Genomic DNA, 23,044 nt, shown 5'->3' with positions numbered 1-23,044 from the left:
AAGCATGAGTATCCCTAGCCGGTTTGGCTCAGTGGATAGAGTGTCGGCCTGCAGACTGAAGGGTCCCAGGTTCAATTCCGATCAAGGGCACATGCCTGGGTTGCAGGCTCGATCCCCAGTAGGAGGCTTACAGGAGGCAGCTGATCAATGATTCTCCCTCTTCCTCTCTGAAATCAAAAATATATCTATTAAAAAAAAAAAAAAAAAGCATGAGCAAAGAAGAAAGGTACATGAAATAAGTAAACAAAAATGAGACAGTACAGACACAAATGACTAATATCCAGCTGTTAACCTGAGGGCTGTCTCAAAGAGTCATTACCTCTTATCCTGGTGGCTTAAAATGCTAGTTGATTAAACCTCAGTTCCTAATCCAGACTTTCTGTCCTTACCCCAGTGGCATAAAAGGGAACTTATGTCCTCAATTGCAGTGGCTTTTTATCAGAGTCCTCCCCTGGGAGACCTATGAAATCAAACACTGAGACTGGCTCTCCACCCTCAGGGAAAAAGTGAAGTGTCCAAAGTGACAGTGTTCAATCCCTGGAGTACATTCGGTTCACAGCTTCTTTTTCAGTCCTGCAAGTACTGGATCTTTCTTTTAGAGTACAAAGAGAGGGAGAGAAAGAGAGGTAATTGAGAAGTAGTAAAACCCTCATGCAGAGACGTGAAAATACCTGACTTTAGAAAAAGGTCTCCAAAAGCTAATTCTTGACACACCAAACCTTTTTTTCTCCTTCTTCAAGTTCATGAATCACACTAGAAAAACATGGTTTCATAATTTCACACAGGAGGGACTTCTAAGAATACTCAAATGTATAATTAAGCACAGCTAACTCTTGAACAACACGGGTTTGAACTGTGCAGGTCCACTTATACACGGATTTTTTTTTTTTTTTCAATAAATACCTGTACTGTTTTCCATCCCGGGTTGGGAGTCCATGGATGCGGAGGGCCGACTGTATGCATTGATCTTCGCCATTTTATATAGGGGACTTGAGCATCCGCAGGATTTTGGTATCTGCGGGGTCCTGGAATCAAGCCCCCTCGATACCGAGGGACAACTGTGTAGTTAAGTGTTGGGGTAGTCAAAAGTTATGCAGGGGAAGGTGCCCCTAACCCCACCCCCACATTGTTTAAGGTTCAACTGGAGTATTAAATAGCCCTGAGTGACCAAGCCGGACTTCCAATGTTTCAAGATGTTTTTAACTGTAAGAAACGAGACGGGGGGGGGGGGGGGGGGTTCCACCTTTCCAGCCCCTTTCCCTGCCGTTCTCCATTCCTGGGCCCTGAAAGCTCTGTTTGCCATTCGTTGTGCAATCATTTTCGAACTCCACCCACTGACTCCAGAACAAGTGGAATTCTCCCACTCCGAAGGTCTCAATTTTCCTGTATCCAGGGAGACATTGAAAACTCCTTGACGTGAGTTAAGTAAGGCAAGAGGAACGGTCCAGCCCGTTTCCCAGATTGAGACCAAAGGACAGGGGCCAGAAGGCACTCAAGTTTACGTTCACCAAAAAGAAAAGACGTTTTAAAACTAAAGGAAAGAGGGCAAAAGAAAAAATATAGCAAGGGGGTGCGGGGGGGGGGGGGGGACTGGATTAGGAAGACCAGCTATCACGCAATGCTGCTCCCAACTCTGCGGGACCCAGGTTCTCCAGCATCGCCTCCCTATCGCCGGGCCCACGTGCACCCATGCCCGTGGTGCCCAGAGGCGACCCCGGAGCCTGGGTCCCGAGACCACCGAGCAGCCCCCCTCCGTCCCCGCAACGCCCGCCCGCGTAGTGTCGGGGAGCGCAGAGGGGCGGGGAACGGGGGCGCAGCGCAGACCCGGCTCCCGCGCGGTTATCTTACTGCGCAACAGCCTCGTCCGCGCCTCCCCGACGCACCCCGCAGCGCTCCCTGCGCACCTGCCTCGCAAGAGGAGGGCGCACTGGGGCCCCAAGCAGCGCCCCCCGCCCCCCGAGGGCGGCACCCAGTGCAGGGAGCGAGGGGAACACGCGGAGGGGGGCTGCGAGAGCGCACACCTGGCGCCCGCGGCCCACAGGCGCCGGCCGCACGTGGCTGTCACACCTGGCGCGCCCCCGCCTCCCAGCCCGGCCCCTGCCCACCCGGCTGCACCCCCTGCCCTCCCTCGTCACCTCCGCCGTGTGCCCCCCAATTTCAACCTTCGCCCCCTCCCATCCCATCCATCTCGGTGGCATCCCCCCCAACACACAACACCTGCTTCCACAGTCGTCACCCCCGCGAGGGAAGAGAGCCGGATGTCCGTCCCGTGGCTAAACGTAACTGGGGAGCGTGAAGAGGTGGACCCCGAAAAAAGCTAGCCCGAGCATTCCCCCAGCCCAGAACAACGCGGGCGCCCCCAGACTGACCTTCTGCCTCGGGCTGCGTCGCCGTCCGCCCCGACCGGCCTCAGTCGCCTCCTCAGCGCCGCCGCCTCTTCCCCGCGCTGCCTCTTCTACCCGCGTCGCCATGAGGTGACGGCAGCAGCGAAACTAGCGGCTCGACCGGGGACACGGAACCTCGTAGGGCCTCGCACTCCGCCCCTGAACCTCCAGGGCCAATCGCCGTATTCCGTGTTCCCCACGTGACCGGAGGGGGTTGGCCCCCGAGGGGACGGAGCGGGATGGGGGTGGGGAGCATTGAGGCAGGGGCTGGACTTCTGCAGGGCCGAAGGGCGAACGCAGGCCTTGTGAGTCTGCGCGGACGGAGAAAAGGACTCTGAAGCGGACTACAAGACCCAGCAGGCTACGCGGCTACAGCTCGCAAGCCCGGATCGGGATTGGGTCGTGATGCGGCGTCCTAAAACAAGGAAGTAGCCGCCGTGCTGCGCGTGCAGCCTACTGGGAATTGTAGTTTTCTGGGGGGCGATGTACCGGTACCGGAAAGTTCTCTTTATTATCCTGCAGGAAAAGTTTAGAAATAGCCCAGGGTTTGGGAGGGAGCGGGAGCGGGGACGCAATGTTGTGTTTTTGTTTTTGTTGCTCTTCTTCGGAATTGAGCCCGACTGATGTTAGGTTAAGGGGAAATACTTCGTGACTTTCAAGGCAGGAGAGATGTAATGGCTTTCAGAATTTGAGGTTTCTGGCTAGGACACCTGCCCAAGTCTGGCTGCTCCACCAGAGCTCTCAGAACCGAGTACCTGTCCTGAGCTCCTGCGGGGTGGGGACTGCGTCCTAGTCACCTTGGCTAACCAGCCCTGGCTTTTAGCATTGTTCTCCGCACTTAGTTGGCATTTAGTACATGTTGAATGTATTCTTTTTCTGTTACTGAATTTTTTTAAACAAACTCGGGTTGCTGAATCAATTTTTTTTTTTTTTTACACGATGGGGGCAGTGTGGAGTTTTCTTCAGAAATACTACGTATTTCCATCTGATGGAACCAGATCTCCAATAACGGAGCTTCTGCAAGTCACGGACCGTCATAAAATCCTGACAGTCTCAAATAATTCATTAACATTTGTGTAAATACCATACCATTTTTGTATTAGAGTTGAATACAAAACAGTGGTAGCAGACGCCAAAAATTTAATAACGTGCATTAGAATAAATTTCAATATTGGGGAACCTCCAGCTATTAATTTTAATTATTTCTGTAAATCTGAGGGAAGTAGCATTATTTTATTTAAAGGGCAGAATACCTCAATCCAGTTTTGGATGTCAAGACTAAAGCAATAGATAATGAACCCATACCCAGACTCTATATAAAGCTGATGGCCTCGGGCACCATGCTTCATCTTAAAGACAAAAGTCCCAGCAAGATGCAGAATCTATCAGCAATGCAGCTTCTAACAAGTCTAGGGAATTGAGTGTCAAAATGCACTGTAGTTAAATTGTGATACAATAGAACACTATACAGCTACTAAAAATGATAAATACATTTTAAATTGACCTAGAAAAATATGTATAGCATAATGAGCTTTAAAAAAAAAATCCCATTTATATGGAATTGCCTGTGTGGGTATAAAGAGATGTTTAGAAGTATATTGACCAAAATGTTAACAGTGTTTTCCCCTGGGTGGTGAAATTTGGGAGTATTTTTACTTCATGATTTTCTCTATTGTTTGAGTATAACTATGCATGGAACAACAACAAAAAACCCACTAGTTATCTTTATTAAGAAAACAAAAGAACTCTGCAAGTGACCTCAAGTCTTATGATAAATGAAAAATATTTAATTATATTTATTTATACACATTTCTATTTCAAAAGGGGTTTGAGTGGCTTTGAAATATATACACAATATGCCATTACCCATGTGTGTGGTGTGTACATATATAGATATATAGAGAGCATGTCATTCATTCAGAGAGGCGGGGGGGGGGTGGGGGGGAGAGAAGAAAGTGGAAGTGAAAGTAGGATAGGGAAAATAAAATGAAGTCATGGGTGAGTTGAATGTATACTTGAGGTCTTGTACACAGCTAGAGGTGAACCAAATTTTTATTTTGAGCTTCTCGACAGCTGAGAAAAGAGGCAAACACTATTTTCAAGATGATTCACAACATCCCAAAATAAAAACAAACTGGTCTGGTTGCTCAAGAGAAACATAGCTGTTACTGCTCCTGCGAGAAATACGCATTTTAGAGATTTGTTTCTTATAAAAATCTTCAATGGAGAGGACGGTGCTTTTAAACTCGGCCCGCAAGTTCTTTGATGCACCTCCCTTCAAAAGCTGGAGTCTGATTCTTCCCTTCTTGAATGTGGGTGGGCCGGGCTTAGTGATTGGCTACTAAGGAATACACAGCAGAACTGCTGTGTAGCTCCCAACGCTGTTAAGAGAAAGAATAGATTCTGCCTAGCTCTCTAGGTCTTGGGTTACTCCTCTCTTCTTCCTTGGGTCAGACTAACCTGATTTTTGATAAACCCATTCTTTGTTTAGATTTTTATCTTAAACACCTCAAAGAGGTTACTGTCAAGGCTTTGCCCAACATCCACCCCCCCCCCCAGGCCTCGCCCCCCCCCCCCCCCTACACACACACCTAAAGCACTTTGCTTATCTCTGCTGGAATTCATTGTCAGGGTAATATTTTAGGTTTTCAAGGGCTATCAAGTCTTTTAAGAGGACACATTGTCTTTGATTAATTATTCTCACTTTTGCTCAAGGAATTATTGACTCCCTTAACAACTGTGCCTGAAAGGAAAGTGAAGGTCACAGAAAGCAGCTCCACTTTGGGTAGGAAGTATTCTCCCCAGGCTCCCTGAGGGCTAGGAATAGAACCTGAATATGGGCCCATTTATTCAGATGTTTATTAATGTGCCATGAGCCTGAGGCACAAAACAGTTCTGAACAGTAAACTCAGTGATGTCCCCAATTCTATCATTTTGGCAGGTGGGCTCACCACTATTACCGAAGCAAGATTCTGTTGGCCTCATAGCCCATAGCAGGAAACTTGGAACCTCAGAGTTCATAGCTGGACACAGGACCATTTAGAAGTTGAGCCTATAATGTTATTCCTTAAGGAAGAGGCTTCAGACCTGCTAGGTTCTTCTGGTTTTTGTTTTGTTTTGTTTTTAGGTTCTTATACCCTGTCAGTACCAGAGTGAGGAGAGTCTCACAGATTTTAAACAATACACAGATGATGAATATCACCGATTTCACCAATATGAGCCCATTTCTAACAAGCTCCTCATTTCACCAATGAAAACTCATTTCCAAACTTCCTTTTGCTACTTAGCAAAGTGTCTGGTGTTGATTGAGCTATGGCTAACAGAAGCATTTATAGTAGCTGGAATATGGACTCTCTGATTCATATAGCTGACCACCCCTGGCATGTGAAGTCCTGAGCAGGGTCATTGCCAGCCCTTAACTTAACACACACACACACACACACACACACACACACAGAAACTACTACACTGACTGCTGACAGACCTTGTCATACTCTATAATATGATCACAGGTATTCATTGATAAATCAAAGAAGTAATGTATCTTTTTTTTTTAAATATATTTTATTGATTTTTTTACAGAGAGGAAGAGAGAGGGATAGAGAGAAACATCGATGAGAGAAAAACATTGATCAGCTGCCTCTTGCACACCCCCTACTGGGGATGTGCCCACAACTAAGGTACATGCCCTTGACCGGAATCGAACCTGTGACCCTTGAGTCCGCAGGCCGACGCTCTATCCACTGAGCCAAACCAGTTTCGGCAGAAGTAATGTATCTTATCAGAAGAGTAGAACTCTAGAAAAGGGAAAGTCAAGGAGGCCAGGCTGGCAGAACCCATCCAAGCAATGTTTGGTGGAGAGAGGATCGTGGTCAAAAAACATAAATTCAAATATGATGGCCCACTTCACAAGGCTATCCCTAATGTGGAGGTGGAGGCCCTGTCCTTCTAACCTAATGCCTTTGAACAGGGAGAATTGTTTTGATTTCTTTTTCTAAATATATTTTTATTGATTTCAGAGAGGAAGGGAGAAGGAGAGAGAGTGAGAAGCATCCATGATGAGAATCATTGATGGGCTGCCTCCTGCAGACCCCACACTGGGGATTGAGCCTGCAACCCGGGCACATGCCCTGACCAGGAATTGAACTATGACCTCCTAGTTCATAGGTTGATGCTCAACCACTGAGCCACGCTGGCCAGGCTGTTTTAATTTCTTACCAAACAACCTTGCCATTATATTCTGTCTCCCAGGTGGGTCTGACTATGGAGGGGGGTAGGAGGGCAGTGTAGAGGATGTAAATATATATATATATATATATATATATATATATATATATATATATATATATATGTTTCCATTTGTTGAGACACTTGTGGTAGGCAGTTAGACATGAGCAGAGCAAGGACGATGGGCCAGGCACAGAAGTTCACCAGGGGCTCCTGGTGTCTAGAAAAGGACAATTGTAGGGTGTGACCTCATCCCCAGGGTGACCTTTCCTCCCCTGGCATATCACTGGTCATGCAGTTTGGACTCCCCAAACCTTTCCTCCCTAGAGATAACCTCTAGGTCTCCATTGTATTTCAGCTCCAGGCCCCAAAAAGCATCAAAACCAGACCAGTGACCTCATGGCTGACCTCAGGATCAGCTGCATTGGATAATGACCCCCAGCCCTGGCACTAACCAATCAATCAATGGAGACCCAGACCCTAAAAGGACACACCTGGAAAATTGTTAAATATTCTTTTGAGATCTTCCCCCGGAACCTCCCCTAAAATCTCCATTCTTAAAACCCTTAGGACAGAGGACGCATTGGCCTCTCCCACCTAGAAACATGCCCGCATCTTTCCCTTTCCCCCTCCCCCTTCCTATTCCCACAGGCATGTTACCATTGCCTTCCTCAGTTCCAAGCTCCTAGGACCCTTCCTTTACCTCTATAACTACTTTCCTAAGCCCATTTCTTCTAGGAATTACTTCTTCTACCTCTGTGATTTTATAAATAAATGTTCTCTTATAGTTTGGGTTTTGGCTCTGAATTCTTTCCTACCCAAAACTCAAATACCAAGGTTGCTGAACCCAGGTCCAGTCTGACCCCACTGGTCTAACACTCTGTGCTATTCCTGCCGCCAACAACACTTCCATTGCTCATCCTACCTAATAATAGACAAATATGCAAATTGACAGTACCTTCACTATGCCCACGATTGGCCAGGAGGCGCGGGGGGGGCGGGACTCGGGGTGGCCTGGGTGGCCGATTGGGCCGGCAGGATGCTGAGCTCCGGTGGCAGAGGCTTCTGAAAGGCCTGGTGCACCGGCGGACATGCACCCAGCTCCCCCGCGATCGAAAGCGAAAGCGTGTAGGGGACCCTACACATGCATGATTCAATCATGCACTGAGCCTCTAGTTGTTCACAAAGGGACATTCTGACTTTGTAGATCAGGTCTGAGAGCTGTATTCTGGAGAGAGTGTATTCTGGAAGTATGTTCAGAAGTCCACTGGCACCCAGCGTATTTTAGGTGTGCCTATTATGCATCCCTATCACGCCATACTCCTCATACCAGGCCAGTCCCACTCCTCAGGGTAAGAGCTTAATTGACTCTTTCCCTGAGCCAGATGGTAAAGGAAATGAGGGCAGCAACTGTGCCTATGAAACTCCTTGATTCCCAGTGCCCAGCAGAATGCCAGGCTCAGAGAAAGCTCTCAATACAGACTTATTAAGAAAAAGAACCTCCGAATAGATAAAATGCACTGATCACTCAGTTTCCTGTGTCTGTACAGATGAGGGCCAAACCCTCAATTCGCCAAGGTAATATCTCTTCATGTGACCTCTTAGAGAGTCTCCTGGTGAGAATGTCCCTCCACAACACTGAGACCTCAGGCAGCCACAGGGCCGAGATCATCCCAGGATAAACTTGGTAGCAATAGAAAGTTTTCATTCACTGATTAAATATTTACTGAACACCTACTACCTTCGGAGTACTTTATTACACACTGAGTGTACCATGATTTAAAATAAGGGTTTCCAAGCCAATACTGGACAGTGACGTGCACAACAAACAATAATATAATTCATGCCCACCAAAACCGGTTTGGCTCAGTGGATAGAAGATCAGCCTGCGGACTGAAAGGTCCCAGGTTCGATTCTGGTCAAGGGCATGTACCTTGGTTGCGGGCACATCCCCAGTAGGGGGTGTGCAGGAGGCAGCTGGTTGATGTTTCTATCTCATCGATGTTTCTAGCTCTCTATCCCTCTCCTTTTCTCTCTGTAAAAAATAAAAAAAAATAATAATAATAATTTATGCCCTAGTCAGTATGGCTCAGTGGATAGAGCGTCGGCCTGCGGACTGAAAGGTCCCAGGTTCGATTCCAGTCAAGGGCATGTACCTTGATTATGGGCACATCCCCAGTAGGCGGTGTGCAGGAGGCAGCTGATCGATGTTTCTCTCTCATCGATGTTTCTAACTATCCCTCTCCCTTCCTCTCTGTAAAAAATCAATAAAATATTAAATATATATATATATATAATATAATTCATAAATCAGAGGTATTGCAAAGTAACCTCGAGGATTATTTTCTACTGGTGGTGATGGGGTTTAAGGAAGGTTTAAGGTGATATCTGAGCTGAATCTTGAAGGGTCAACAGGAGTTAAATTAACCACGCTAGTTTGACTTGTCCAACTCAGTATTTTCAGAGAAAGAAAAGCTCCTACTAACCTTTAAAGTAGCCAAGAGTATTATTTCATCAAAAGAGGTGAATTTCTTGTTTGTTGCATACTATTGGGGTTGTAGGTAGTGAAGGAGTATTTGCCTTTTCATAGAACAAAGAGCTTATTGTTTAATTCGATTACCCAATACCATTCTTCTGAGCTAACCCTGATTTTAGTCCTTACAGGAATTTGGCCAATTTCAGTATTTACTATACACTTCCACATTTCTGGCAGACACGGAAAGATTTAGAAAATGATTATGCTTTGTATTTAGTTGTGGAGCGACATTTTGTATTGATTAGCTGGACTTCGTTGATAAGAACTCTTTGTGTCATCAACACTTCAAAACTCCTTTTATATCTTTTTTTTTTTTTTTTTTGCCCATGGGGTCCTTTTATATCTTGAATATAGTAAGCAAAGAGCTAAGAAGAGTCAAGACAATTCTTGAAAAATAAATACCTTTTCCCATTAAAAGGAACTTGGGCTCCTTGGAGAAATACCTGATTCCAGGTCTGGGGCAGAAAATGTGTATTGTGTGTGTGTATGTGTGTGTGTGTGTGTGTGTGTGTGTGTGCCACAAAGTAATGAAGCTATCTAAAACTACTAAGGTGGGGGTGTGGGATGGGAATGGGGGGATGAGGACAAATATGTGATACCTTAATCAATAAAGAAATTTAAAAAAATAAAACTACTAAGGTGAGTCAAAAGGACTTAGGAGACCACTTGAAGACACTCCTTTTGGCCTAAAATGAGATAATTTATGCATCAATAAAGATAAATAAGCACTGGAATGAATAAGCACACATCAAATATGTTTAAACCCCTAATTTCATAGAGCCTCAAATATCCCGGCTGAGGTCTCTGTGATTCTTTGACTTCTCTTCTTGTTCTCAAGGAGGTACCTGCAGCTCCAGCCATCACATCCATGTTCCAGAGAACAGGAAAGGAAAGAAAAACGATGGAGCCTGGCTCAGCATTTCCGGAAGTTCCTGAAAGACTTTTACTTACTTCTCTGTGGCCATTCTCACCTGCTAGGGACACTAGGAAATGTAGCTTTACTCCCCCAATCTGAGCACATTGCTGCCCCTGTAATACAGACACTGTTAGCAGGGAAGAGGAGAAATGACAGTGGATAGGAAGCCAGCTGTTGACCACACTTTTGCATCTTTAGTGATTTCCCATTTCTCATTCCTAATATTATTTGGGCCTTCTTTTTTCCCTTGATCAAAAATAATTTTTTTTAAAAATCCTCACCCAAGGATATTTTTTTTTTCCTATGATTTTTAGAGAGAGTGGAAGGGAGAGGGAGAGACAGAGAGAAATACGGATGTGAGAGAGACACGTGGATTGGCTGCTTCCTGCATGTCCCCGACCAGGGCTGGGAGCCTGCAAGGGAGGTACCTCCTCTTGACTGGAATCGAACCCGGGACCCTTCAGTCCGCAGGCCCACGTTTTATCCACTGAGCCAAACTCGCTAGGGCCGTTAATCAAATATTTTTAAAAAGTAATTTTGGCTTCCCTGATTCTTTGTCTAGTACTTCTATTATGTTTATTATTTTTCCCTTCTAATTTCTTTTAAAAAATGTTTTGTTTTGGTTTTTTGCTTTTTATGAAATCATGATTGAAGCATAGAAATTTCTTAAAACAGCCGAAACCGGTATGGCTCAGTGGATAGAGCGTCAGCCTGCGGACTGAAAGGTCCCAGGTTCAATTCTGGTCAAGGGCATGTACCCTGGTTACGGGCACATCCCCAGTAGGAGGTGTGCAAGAGGCAGCTGATCGATGTTTCTTCTATCATCGATGTTTCTAACTCTCTATCCCTCTCTCTTCCTCTCTGTAATAAAATCAATAAAATATATTTTTTTAAAAAAGAAATTTCTTAAAACAGACAAAAATAAGGACTTTTTAAAGCTTTTCCGGTGTCGGCGCCTCGCGGTGAGGATCTCTTGTGCACGAACTGCAGACAGAAGGGGCATGGGCCTCATCAAGGTCAACGGGCCGGCCCCTGGAGAGCCGCGCACCTGCAATACAAGCTACTGGAAACTGTTCCGATTCTGAGTGAGGAGTGATTTGCCTGCTTGGACGGGTGGAGTGCGTGTGAAGGGTAGTGGTCAAGTGGCACAGATTTATGCAATCCGTCAGTCCATCTCCAAAGCCCTGGTGGCCTAACAACTGTGAGTGAGCGTGGATCCTTCCCACCACATGTGGATGCGGCTTCCAAGAAGGAGATCAAATACATCCTCATCCAGTTTTGCCGGCCCCTGCTGATAGCTGATCCTCGTCTGTGAATCCAAAAAGTTTGGAGGTCCTGATACCTGTGCTCTCTACCAGAAATCCTACCGATAAGCCCATCAGGGTTCACCTTTATAATAAACAACGATCATGGGATTTTTTTTTTTTTAGATTTTTTTTTACAGGGTTCTTGACTTGAACCCCAAATCACATTTTTCTTTTAAAAAAATATTTTTTAATTGATTTCAGAGAGGAAAGGAGAGGGAGCGATAGAAACATCCATGATGAGAGAGACCCATTGATTGCTGCCTCCCCTGGGGATGGAGCCCGCAACCATAGCTATCGACAATATTTTGGTGTAAACATTTTTCTATGCATATACATGCCCAACACACATACGCATGCGTTTTTGGAAGAAAACGTGTTGACGTATTAAATATGTTTTTGTCATTTGCCCTTTATATTTCATTTAACATTATATTGTGAACCTTCTCTCATGTCAAATACAGAGCTCCCACATCACTTTCTTAAAATCCTTTAGCCCAAAGAAATCACATCAGAGCCTCAATGAACAAAACAAATGAGTCTGGATCCCTGTAGACCTGGCCTTTCCCTGCCTAGCAGGCTTCAGTGGAGCTTCAGCTGCAGCATCAATCTCCAGAGCGATGACTCAGCTCTCATTTGCATAGCCATAGTTGCACTGCACGCAATAAATTTTTAAATTAAAAGCCGTAGGTTTCTTTTAAGCCTATTATTTCAAAGAATGAGGCTTTTCTTTACCCAGTTGATTAAAAGAACTGCCTCAAGCTCCTAAGCTAGCCTGACCTTATCTTCTCCCATGGTGCACCAGGAGCGGCATTTCCTTAGCAATTGTCTCTCCAGCATCCGTATTGTATTCATTCCCTCTTAAAACAAGTCTTTTACTTTTTATTAGATATTCCTGTGAAGAAGAGCACACTGGTGTTTTGACTAGGTATTTTCAGTTCTGTATCTGCAAGGTTAGTATTTGCATGTAATAACATGCTGTTTCTTTTTCTGGCATCTTAATTGTTCTGTTCCCCTGAAGTAAAGCCAAGTTCTCTTATTCTAGCTCTGTATTATATGACTTAAGTGGTAGCCACTTCTTTTCATTTTTCTGTTCATAGTTTCATTTTACTTCTTTTTGAAGCTTATGTAGGTAAAGTCATCCTGTTCTTTTGGGTCTTGCCTTTCTTGCTCAACGTATTTGTGAGATTCATAGATTCATTCACATGACTGTGTGTAGCCTGAGGCCACTAGAACACTATTATGGACATTCTTGCATGTCATCTAGTTGCACATGGGTGTATATCCTTCCATTTAACTAGATAATAGTAATTTTCTGACATAGTTATATCATTTTATACTCCCTATGAGAGGAATTGCTGGTTAAAGAGAAGTGCATATTCAACTTTTCATTTAAGTAATGCCCATGTTTGCTTTTTCCAGAACAGATTGTATCAGTGTACACCAAGCATGTCAAACTCATGGCCCGTGGGCCACATGCGGCCCACAACAAATATTTTGCGGCCCAGCCAATATAACAGTATGTAAGAAACTTTTTAATAATAATTTTGTAACTTAATTTTTACAATATCCTGTTATACATAATTATTAACAACGAACTACAACGTTCGCTAATGACTGATTACTATAATCGTGTTGCATTCATTTCCCTTACGCGCCTTACATGCAGGTGCGCCATTTCTCCCCACTAATACTAGCAGCGAATATTTTAGAGCCGATGGCCACGTCATTAGTCTTGGACTGACTTGTTTGGTGTGCGCAACAGGAAATATTTCATTTTCGGAAAACAAGAAAAATAGGGTTTTTTTGCGTTACCCTTATTAATTTGTGCAGTTATTCAATGTCTGGTAAGTTAATGTTCAAGAAAAAATATTTTTATTAAAATGTTCTATTATTTTGTTAACAATTACTCATTTATTTCAGCCCTTTGTATTCAGCATGTCTCTATTGAAATATACCTACGTTCCTATGAAAATTGAAGCTTTTGTTTTTTTGCAGCCCACATAAACTTAAACCTTGTTTATTTGGTCAGTGTTAGCCTTTGAGTTTGACATGCTTGGTGTAGACTCTCACCAGCAGAATATCAACGTTCCCATTGTTTCACATGCTCACCAACTCTTGCTATTTTACATTTTGATGGTCTAGTAGGTGTGAAATCCATCATTTGAAATATTTGCATGTAATTCCATTGCAAATTGTATGGATGAGCCATCACTTTTCAAATCAAGATTCTGGTGTAGGGCATGTAAGTAGTTTCCATTTTTTCTTTTTTATAATCAAAGCGGCGTTTGTCCAATTACTTCCTTAGAATAAATTCCAAGAGTGGAAATGCTAGACTAAATGTTTCATGCATTTAAAATTTTGATCCATTTAATCCAACTGTCATTCAAAAGATTTTTCAATTTTACACTCCCATCTACAGTATTTGCCTACCTTCCCCCCTATACCCTTGTCAAAGTAACTTTTAAAATAAGTTTTCCTTTTTAAATCTAAATGAGTCATATACTTAATTTTACAAGTCCAATGACACAAGGCTTTTAAAACAGTAGACCCCTGCTTTAGCCAGTTTGGCATGATGGATAGAGCTTTGGCCCATGGACTGAAGGGTCCTGCGTTCAATTCCTGGCTGGGGCACGTGTGGGAGGCAACCAGTCCATGTGTCTTTCACACGTGTCTCTCTCACATCTATGTTTCTCTCTCTGTGTCTCTCCCCTTCCCTTCCACTCTCCCTAAAAAAAAAATCAATAGAAAAAATATTTGAGGATTAACAAATAATAATCTATAATAATAAAAGCATAATAGGCTAATTAGACTGGATAGCCAAACGACCTTCTGGACGTCATTCCAGACAAAGCTGCGGCGGCGGGGGCTGAGGCAGAGGCAGTTAGGGGCGATGAGGCAGGCAGGTGAGCAGTTAAGGGTGATCAAGCAGGCAGGCAGAGTGGTTAGGGGCAATCAGGCAGGCAGGCAGGCGAGCGGTTAGGAGCCAGCAGTCCTGGATTGGATAGGGATGTCCAACTGTGGGTTTAGGCCCAATCCCACAGTTGGACATCCCCCTAGGGGTCCAGATTGTGAGAAGGTGCAGGCTGGGCTGAGGACCCCCCCCCCCCCCCGTGCATGAATTTCATGCACCGGGCCTCTAGTCCTATATAATAAAAGCCTAATATGCTAAGTGACTGACTGTTCAACCAGTCGCTATGATGCTCACTGACCACCAGGGGACAGACACTCTGACTGGTAGGTTAGCTTGCTGCTGTGGTCCGGCCGATCAGGACTGGGTGAAATGGGCCAGATACACCCTGGAGTCCTCCTGCAGTCCCTCCCCGGCCCCAATCGTGCACTGGTGGGATCCCTCAGCCTGGTCTACACTCTCTCGCAATCTGGGACCCCTCAGGGGATGTCGGAGAGCCAATTTCGGCCCAATCACCGCAGGACAGGCCAAGACCCCACTGGTGCACAAATCTGTGCACTGGGCCTCTACTACTAATAAAGAGTAGACCCCTGACTTTCCCTACTCCACCCCCACTTCCCAGGAACTCATTTTAAATCTCTTAACAATTTCATGTTAGCTTCTATATCTCATAACATACTTAATACTGCTCTTTAAAAAAAAGTTTTTATTGACTTGAGAGAGAGAGGAATGGAGAGATAGAAACATCGATGAGAGAAACATTGACATCTATCGGTTGCAGGCACATGCCCTAACTGGGAATCAAACTGGTGACCTCTGGGTGCATGGATCCACTGAGCCACACCAGCTGGCCAAAACAACTCTTTTTTAGAAAGGGAGAGGGATAGAGAGTTAGAAACACCAATGAGAGAGAAACATCAATCATCTGCCTCCTGCACACCCCCAACTGAGGATGTGCCTGCAACCAAGGTACATGCCCTTGACCGGAATCGAACCTGGGACCCTTCAGTCTGCAAGCCGACACTCTATCCACTGAGCCAAACCGGTTAGGGCCAAAACAACTCTTGACTTTCAGTTTTGTTAAAAAAAAAGTTTTTATTGATTTCAGAGAGGAAGGAAGAGGGAGAGATATAAACATCAATGATGAGAGAGAATCATTGATCGGCTGCCCCTGCATTCACCCTACTGGGGATCAAGCCCACAACTCGGCATGTGCCCTTGACTGGAATAGAACCTGTGACCCTTCAGTCCACAGGTCGATGCTCTATCCGCTGAGCCAAACAGGCTAGGGCTGACTTTCAGTTTTAAATTGTGGCAGAGACTGCTGGTTGCCCACCCTGATACCAGTTTCCTTGGCCATCAAAGTAATACGCCTCCAGAATTCCTGAGCCTTTCCAGGGTTCTGAAGCATCCAAATGTCTGCGACCTGACTGCTGTTGCTTGCTCTCTTGTTTCTGTCATTATGAATTTATACCTTTCCTTTTTATTCCTTTAATTTAATGGACCTTGTGGATGAAGTGGAGATAAATACATATATTTAATCTGCCATATTCAATCTGAAAGTCTAAGATATTATATACATTTCAGAAAATTAAAAAACACTGAAACAGAATTAAAGTAGTACCTTTTAAAAATGTATATATTTTTAAAATATACTTTTATTGATTTCAGAGAGGGAGAGGAAGAGATAAACATCAATGATGATTGATCATGATTGACCACCTGCACGCCCCCGACTGGGGATCCAGCCCGCAACCTGGGCATGTGCCCTGACAGGGAATCGAACCGTGACCTCCTAGTTCATAGATTGGCGCTCAACCACTGAGCCATGTTGGCCGGCGCATCATTGACGTTTCTATCTCTCTCTTCTTCTCGGAAATCAATAAAAATATATATAAAAAGAAAAGCATGGTAATGTGGACAGTAAGACATCCATCCCAGTGTTCTTGTTATGAAATTACTTTTGTGTTGTCCAGATTTTGAGTGTTACCTATTTTCATGCCTTAATTTCACAAGCATGCATTGTTAATTCAATTAACAAAGAACACTATACACTATTGTATTTATGTGCCACACTCATTTGATAGGGGCATACAATTTAGCTCAGTTCTCAGATCAATTTATGCCCTGCAATCTCCATGAAAGAGTTAAAATTGTCACGTGATATAGCCATTTTGTTCTATCTGGATTAGTGTCTACTGGTAAGTGCAGTAATGGCAGAGAATATTGGGCACTTAATGGCTATTATTATGATTATAATGTGGATACTTAAGCAGTAACCAAAATTCTCCATTATGAATTGAATTATAATCTCTACTTATTAGTTCACAGGTTTAATTTTCCAGCTTTATTGAGAACAGGCTTAATTCTTACAGGACCTGGTTAACCTTGTTGAGTGGTAGCTCTAGCCAGCAGAAAGTGCTCATCATTGTTATTAGGAAAGAACAAGGTAGATCAATATATCGGGTGGCCAAAAGTAGGTTTACAGTTGTGAGTACATGAAACAAAGCTTATTCTTGTATTATCCTATATAATAAAACCTTAATATGCAAATCGACCGAATGGCGGAACGACTGCTCGCTATGATGCACACTGACCACCAGGGGGCAGACGCTCAACACAGGAGCTACCCCCTGGTGGTCAATGCGCTCCCACAGGGGGAGTGCCGCTCAGCCAGAAGCCAGGCTCACGGCTGGTGAGTGCAGTGGCGGTGGTGGGAGCCTCTCCTGCCTCCGCTGCAGGCAGGCAGTAAGGAGTGAGGGGTCCCAGACTGCGAGAGCCCCAGACTGCGAGAGGGATGTCTGCCTGCGGGCTTAGGACTGCCTCTCCATGGGGATCCGGCCTAAACCGGCAGGCGGACATTCCCCGAGGGGTCCCAGACTGTGAGAGGGCGCAGGCTGAGCTGAGGAACCCCCCGCCCCAGTGCACGAATGTCGAGCACCAGGCCTCTAGTCTATATATATATATATATATATATATATATATATATATATGTCTAAGCGACAGTTACAACCAGATAGTAACTATGGCGCACACTGACCACCAGGGGGCAGACGCTCAATGCAGGAGCTGCCCCCTGGTGGTCAGTGTGCTCCCACAGCCAACCTTCTGTGGTCCCGCCCTCCGGCCGGCTGGTCCCAATTGGGATTGGGCGAGACGGCCCCAATCAACCCTGATCGCAGGCTAGGCCGAGGGACTCCACCTGTGCACAAATTCATGCACTGGGCCTCTAGTTATTCATATTATTGTATTATAACTGTAAACCTATTTTTGCCCACCCCTGTATATCATCACTACTGGAGGGAACAATCCCACGATAAGTCTGAGTCAGAACAGTCCTACTGATTGTTGATTGGAATGATCTTTATTATGGACAACCTACTGCATTTGAGTAGAAGTCTACAATGAAAGTAAAATGTGTTAAGATTTAACACTATTTCAAGGCAGTTTTAATTCTAACAATAGGAGCCTACATACCAGGTAACTGAAATATTTGCAGGCCCTCTTTACCAGAATAGAATTTTTAGTTATTCAGGAAAAATCATTATAACATATCTTACCACTAAAAGTGAGGTTTATTTCTTCAGAATAAATATAACATAGTTTTCCATATTGGAAATAAATCAGGATACACTAAATAAGTGCTGTAAAAAAACAAAGTTTAACAACTGAAATCATAAATGCCTTTATCTAAACAAATCCCATAGTGTGAAGACCAGATCATTTGATGATTTGTAAGAAATATATAACTACATGTGATCAAAGCTTGATTAATATAAGGGTGTCCCAAAAAATATATACACACTTTGAATAATTATTCATTCCAATGGGTTAAATCTGGAAAGAAATACCAATTGAGCTATCAGCTGTTAAAAGTGTGTGTGTGTGTGTGTGTACACCCTGTATATTTGTCATCATTTTTGGGTACTGTAACATGCATTTTGTAATTTTTTCTTATCAATGTATAGAACCACTTATTAAAATGGCCTGTTTTCTTCTAAATAAAACTGATTATATAAACTTTTGATTATATCAAAATTTCTACCACTTATAATTTTAAAAGCTGAAAACAAAATTTGCTAAAATTAAACTCCCCTATTTTATAGTTGAAAAATGTTTCCTTAAAAATGGAGAAAAAAAATCTAGTACCAGAAAGAGCAACCCTATCAAATTATTTAAATTATAGAAGCACATTCAGAGTCCTAGCTTTTACAGCAAAGCAGTCAAGGAGGCAAATAAAATACTCCAAGTTGAATGTAATCATTAGTTTCCTATTGGTAAACCTTTAACATGTTCTAAAATCCTCTTTGTAACCCTATTTTGATCGTGGAAAACCATCTTGGGTATAGCGCATCTGAAAGCACTGTGAGTACAAGCATAACTACTGCTTTATTTCCTAAAAGCTTCTCTAGTTTAACATTTCACAAATTACAAATTGAGATTTCCCACTTTTGAGTATATAAGGAAATGGTGATATTGTACCCGAGTCTGCCATAGCAGAGCACAACGTCCTGCTAAGACTGGCCAACTCAGCTGAGGATTTGACATGCGTGCCACAAACTGCCATAACAGTAAAAAAAATGGATGTTATTTCTTGTATAATATTGCTCCATGCACCTAAAGCAGGCTTTAAAGACTTAGTTTGAAGTTCTACTACCTTTCCGCTATCTCTGTATTTGATGTCATGTGTATAAACATGCCACCCAGGCCATTCATCCTTTATAGCCTTCAGTGTGTGTCAGCCCTTGGATGCCACCGAGCAGCTCAGAGAAATGTCTCAAACACGTAAAGTTTCTGAGAGCCTCGTTTCTGTGCTTCGTAGTGTCATCATTTTCCTTAGAAATGTGCCTATGAGAAACATCTGCTTTCACAGGGTTATTTGTGTTCCCCTAGGGATTTGGCTCCTCTTAATTTGGCAGTGTGGAAAGGGAAGTGGGCAGTGAGTACCGACGGGAACAGCAGAGGAGGCACTTGTAACTAGAAAGATACTGTCAGCCAAGGATGACAGTGGCTGGGCAAAAAGTAAAAAGCACCAGAATCCTCAGCTGCATCAGCACATTAATCCAGTGCGTTTCACCCCTAAAGACCACTGTAACCTCCATGGAGTGTAGGCCAGCAGGTGTGGGGCGGGGCCCGAGACCCTGCATTTCTAACAAACTCCCAGGACAGGCAGCTCATGCTGAGCCAGTAGTGAGTAGTAGAATCCCCTTAGTGTGATGAAGTATGTGCATATTTGAACATTCTGTGAAGTTTATGTGTGTTTATTATGCTCAGTGTACTTTGTTGGCTAAGCCCTAGGTATGTAATACTCAGAAAATTTTCCACCAAACATGGTTACAAATTATTTTGCCCTTTAAAGGAGTAACACTTCAGTTACCTATATAATTTACAAAAGAACATTTTACTTTTTGATGAATCCATAAAAATATAGCCTATTTTTATGCTGTGTATAAAGTCTTATTTTATCCTTTTATTTTTCACAGGGCAATGCACAATTAGGTTGTTTTTAAATGAAATGAGCATCACATAAAAATGACAGTAACAACAGTAACATTCTTCTATTATCACTTTAGGTTTTTAACTTTCTCTGAAACCATTTTTGGTATTTATTCAACATTCATCAATAAGAATTTTAGAGCATATACGAAGAGCCAAGCACTATCATATCCTGATCTGCTGATATCTAGGATTTTCAGCAACTTAAAAACATTTACCAAGTTTCTTTCCCTCCAGTAAACTGTTTAAACAAATAAACAAACCATTTCCTTTAATAGGATTATTTCAGAAATTGCCAATTCCCAAACTCCGTAATCAACAACTGTGGCACCAGTGGAAATCTCTTGATAATGAGTCTGTGGTTTCACGAGTATGTGAGTTTATTTTTCAATCCTCACCTGAGGATACATTTTCCCATTGATTTTTAGAGAGTAGAAAGGAGGGGAGAGACAGAGAGAAACATCGATGTGTCTTGGTTGCCTCCCAGGTAGGGGATCCAGCCTGCAACTGAGGTATGTGCCCTTGACTGGAATCGAACCCAGAACCCCTCAGTCTGAGGGCCAACACTCTATCCACTGAGCCAAACCGGCTAGAGTGAGTATGTGAGTTTATTGCTACAATTGAAGTCATCCTAGCTGAGGACAGTCTGGCTCCTTCACACATGTGTATCCCAAACTACAAACATAAGGGTAATGAACACTTGGACCCACACTCAGTTCTCTCATTGACTATACATTTGTCAGAAGACCACAAACTAATTTTTATGGGGCCAAGAATAAAAATATGTATATTTTTCTTATAAAGAATTGTCTTAATTCTATTCCCCTTTATGAAATAAAGGCTCCTTGAAAAATATGAAGGGTTCGGGAAGCAATTGCCTTGGGTGTTAAGCCACCATGTTCTTTTAAAATGACCATCTTCTAGTTTAGCAGAATGCAAGTAGGACTGATCAATGAAGTTTCCTAAGTTGTACTCAGAGGAACACAATTTTATAAGAACTGACAGTTTAATTAAAACAAACAAAGCTATTTCTATGTGGTGACAATTTAAATAAGAACAAGAGACTTTAAGGTGATCAGGCTTTTGATGGTCATTAATACAAAAAGAATGAGAGGCCCTGCTTTTTATAAAAAGCCATGATGTAAAATTTAGAAAAACAGTATTACTAAATGTGGTATAGTTAAAAAGGAATGAGAAAGAAAAGGCCCCAGAGAAAAAAATATTTTTGCACAGTGCTTCTTGTCAAATTGTGTGATTTAAAAAAAAAAAATGTTTTTATTGACTTTTAGAGACAGAGGAAGGAAAAGGAAGAGGAAGAGAGAGGGAGGGGGGAGAGAGAGAGACAGAGAGAGAGAGAGAGAGAGACAGAGACAGAGAGAGAGAGAGAGAGAGAGAGAGAGAGAGAGAGAGAGAGAAACACAGATGTGAAAGAGAGACATTGATCAGCTGCTTCTTGCACGTCCCCTATTGGGGATGGAGCCTGAGAAACCCAGGCATGTGCCCTGACCAGGAATTGAAGTGACAACCTTTCGGTTAACTGGACGATGCCCAACCAGTTGAACCACACTGTCCAGGGCAAATTTCGTGATGTTTATACCTTTAAAATCAACATGATTATTTTATCTTTTGGCCTCCAGATGGAATTGTAGAAAATACTTAACAAGAAAACAGTTCCAAAAGTGCTTCCTCTTAAGTTCTTTGGTACTATTTGATAATTTTGAGTTATCAATCCATTAAATACTTTAACATAAGTGTTATCAACAAAAGTGCAACAAGAAGTACAAATATTTAGAAAACCACAACTGAAGAAGATTTTGAACTTACGGAAACAGAATGCTAAAATTTTACTTGTGTTTCTGTGGCTAAGATATCAATATTGACCATAAGAACATCATCTCTAACTAGATTTATATTAAAGAAATATTACATAAAACATCCCTTTTTAATGCTAGATTAACTGTCCTATATATTTCTTAAAGAAGAGGCAAGTTTCAATGTGAAAAAAGAGTAATTTTGAGTTTCATAAAGTTATACTCTTTTGTGCCTTTTGATTCAGCAAGGGTTACCAGCTAGATTTTAATGTCAGTTACAGAATGTTAAGGATTCTTATTTAAGTAAACAGTTAATTATCTTCCTGCAGCAATTTCTCTATTTCCTTATCCCAGTTTTCATCTCGTTTCTCTGATTCTGTCACCACTTCATATTCTTGAAGTTCCTGCTGTAGTTCTTTTTCCCAATCTGTAGAATCCTCTAAAAGAAACAGATGAGAAGGAAGAAGATTCTCTCTGAATTTATCATGCTGGCTTTAACAATTCAGTCAACTATAATTACCTGTGTAAGTCCTAGCCATGATAATTTTGATTATCTTAGGCTTCCTTACCATGTGTGCTCAGAAAAACTGAACAAATTTTAACAGTAACCAAGAGAAATTATTAAAAGATAAATTTGTTAATTGTAGAACCAAAGGTATCAGATGTTGTCAGTAGATTGGGGGTATTATTTTGCTTTACCTAGACCTCTGCTTTTCCTTCAATTTAACTGGATAATTGATAATATTTGGTTGCAAATTAATTTTTACCATTAACAATGATAATGATAGCAAAGACAGCGAACATTTCTTGAGCACTTACTAAGTTAGGCACTGCACTAACAATTCTCTACATATTACTCTTTTTTTTCTTCCTTAGAATAATCCATGGACTAGATACCACTGTTATGTACATTTTACAGATGGGGAAATGGAGGCTGAGAGAGGTTAAGGGACTTGCCTAAGATCACACAGCTTGACAGCGAGATATATGTATGGAACCAGATCTGCAGGTTCCACAGCATGTGCTTAACCACTTTAGCAGCAGTCTCCCTACAGCAGGGTTGGGGAACGCCTGGCCCACGGGCCGTATAAGGCCCACAAAATCATTTTGTCTGGCTCTGCCAAGGCAACCGCAGGTAGGACTGGAAATTCAATAAATCTAGGAGCTTTTCTCATAGCAACATAAATTTATATTAAGTGAATTATTTTAAGTGAATGATGTTATAAATATCCAAATGGCCCTTGGCAGAAAAAAGGTTCCCCACTCCTGCCTGAAAGTGACAAGAAGTCAGGCGGGCTCTTGCTGAAGCCTGGCCTCTCATGTAGGCTCCATCTGAGCTCTCACACTTGTTTTCCATGTTGAGATTTAGAGCTGCAACTTTCCACTTGAACACTCAATATACCTGTGTATGTATGCGTGTACATATGTGCATATGTATGCAAAGAACAAAGCAACTGCA

General features: G+C 42.8%; 2 protein-coding genes across 4 annotated transcripts in view; both read right to left on the bottom strand.

The window, feature by feature from the left end:
* The window catches only part of TXLNG (taxilin gamma), a 46,155-nt gene extending 43,639 nt beyond the window's left edge, over nucleotides 1–2,516 (bottom strand). Inside the window, exons 1-2 of one of the 3 annotated variants that reach the window (XM_079764430.1) lie at nucleotides 2,370–2,483; nucleotides 904–1,025 (exon numbers count right to left, since the gene is read on the bottom strand). In XM_079764430.1, the coding sequence (XP_079620556.1) occupies nucleotides 904–963 (60 nt within the window). In that variant the 5' untranslated portion in view covers nucleotides 964–1,025; nucleotides 2,370–2,483. Of the gene's footprint in view, nucleotides 1–903; nucleotides 1,026–1,243; nucleotides 1,923–2,369 lie in introns of those variants that run through there. The other 2 variants (XM_079764429.1, XM_079764431.1) reach the window with 2 other exon arrangements.
* A 15,104-nt stretch (nucleotides 2,517–17,620) lies between these two features.
* The window catches only part of SYAP1 (synapse associated protein 1), a 33,761-nt gene continuing 28,337 nt past the window's right edge, over nucleotides 17,621–23,044 (bottom strand). The window contains exon 9 of the mRNA XM_079765740.1: nucleotides 17,621–22,024. Within this exon, the coding sequence (XP_079621866.1) occupies nucleotides 21,897–22,024 (128 nt within the window). The 3' untranslated portion in view covers nucleotides 17,621–21,896. The remainder of the gene's footprint in view (nucleotides 22,025–23,044) is intronic.

Source organism: Cnephaeus nilssonii, assembly GCF_951640355.1.
Source record: "Cnephaeus nilssonii genome assembly, chromosome: X".
NCBI classification, from domain to species: Eukaryota; Metazoa; Chordata; class Mammalia; order Chiroptera; family Vespertilionidae; genus Cnephaeus; species Cnephaeus nilssonii.
The sequence above is the reverse complement of the archived record's forward strand: the minus strand, read 5'-3'. Positions and strand labels throughout refer to the sequence as shown.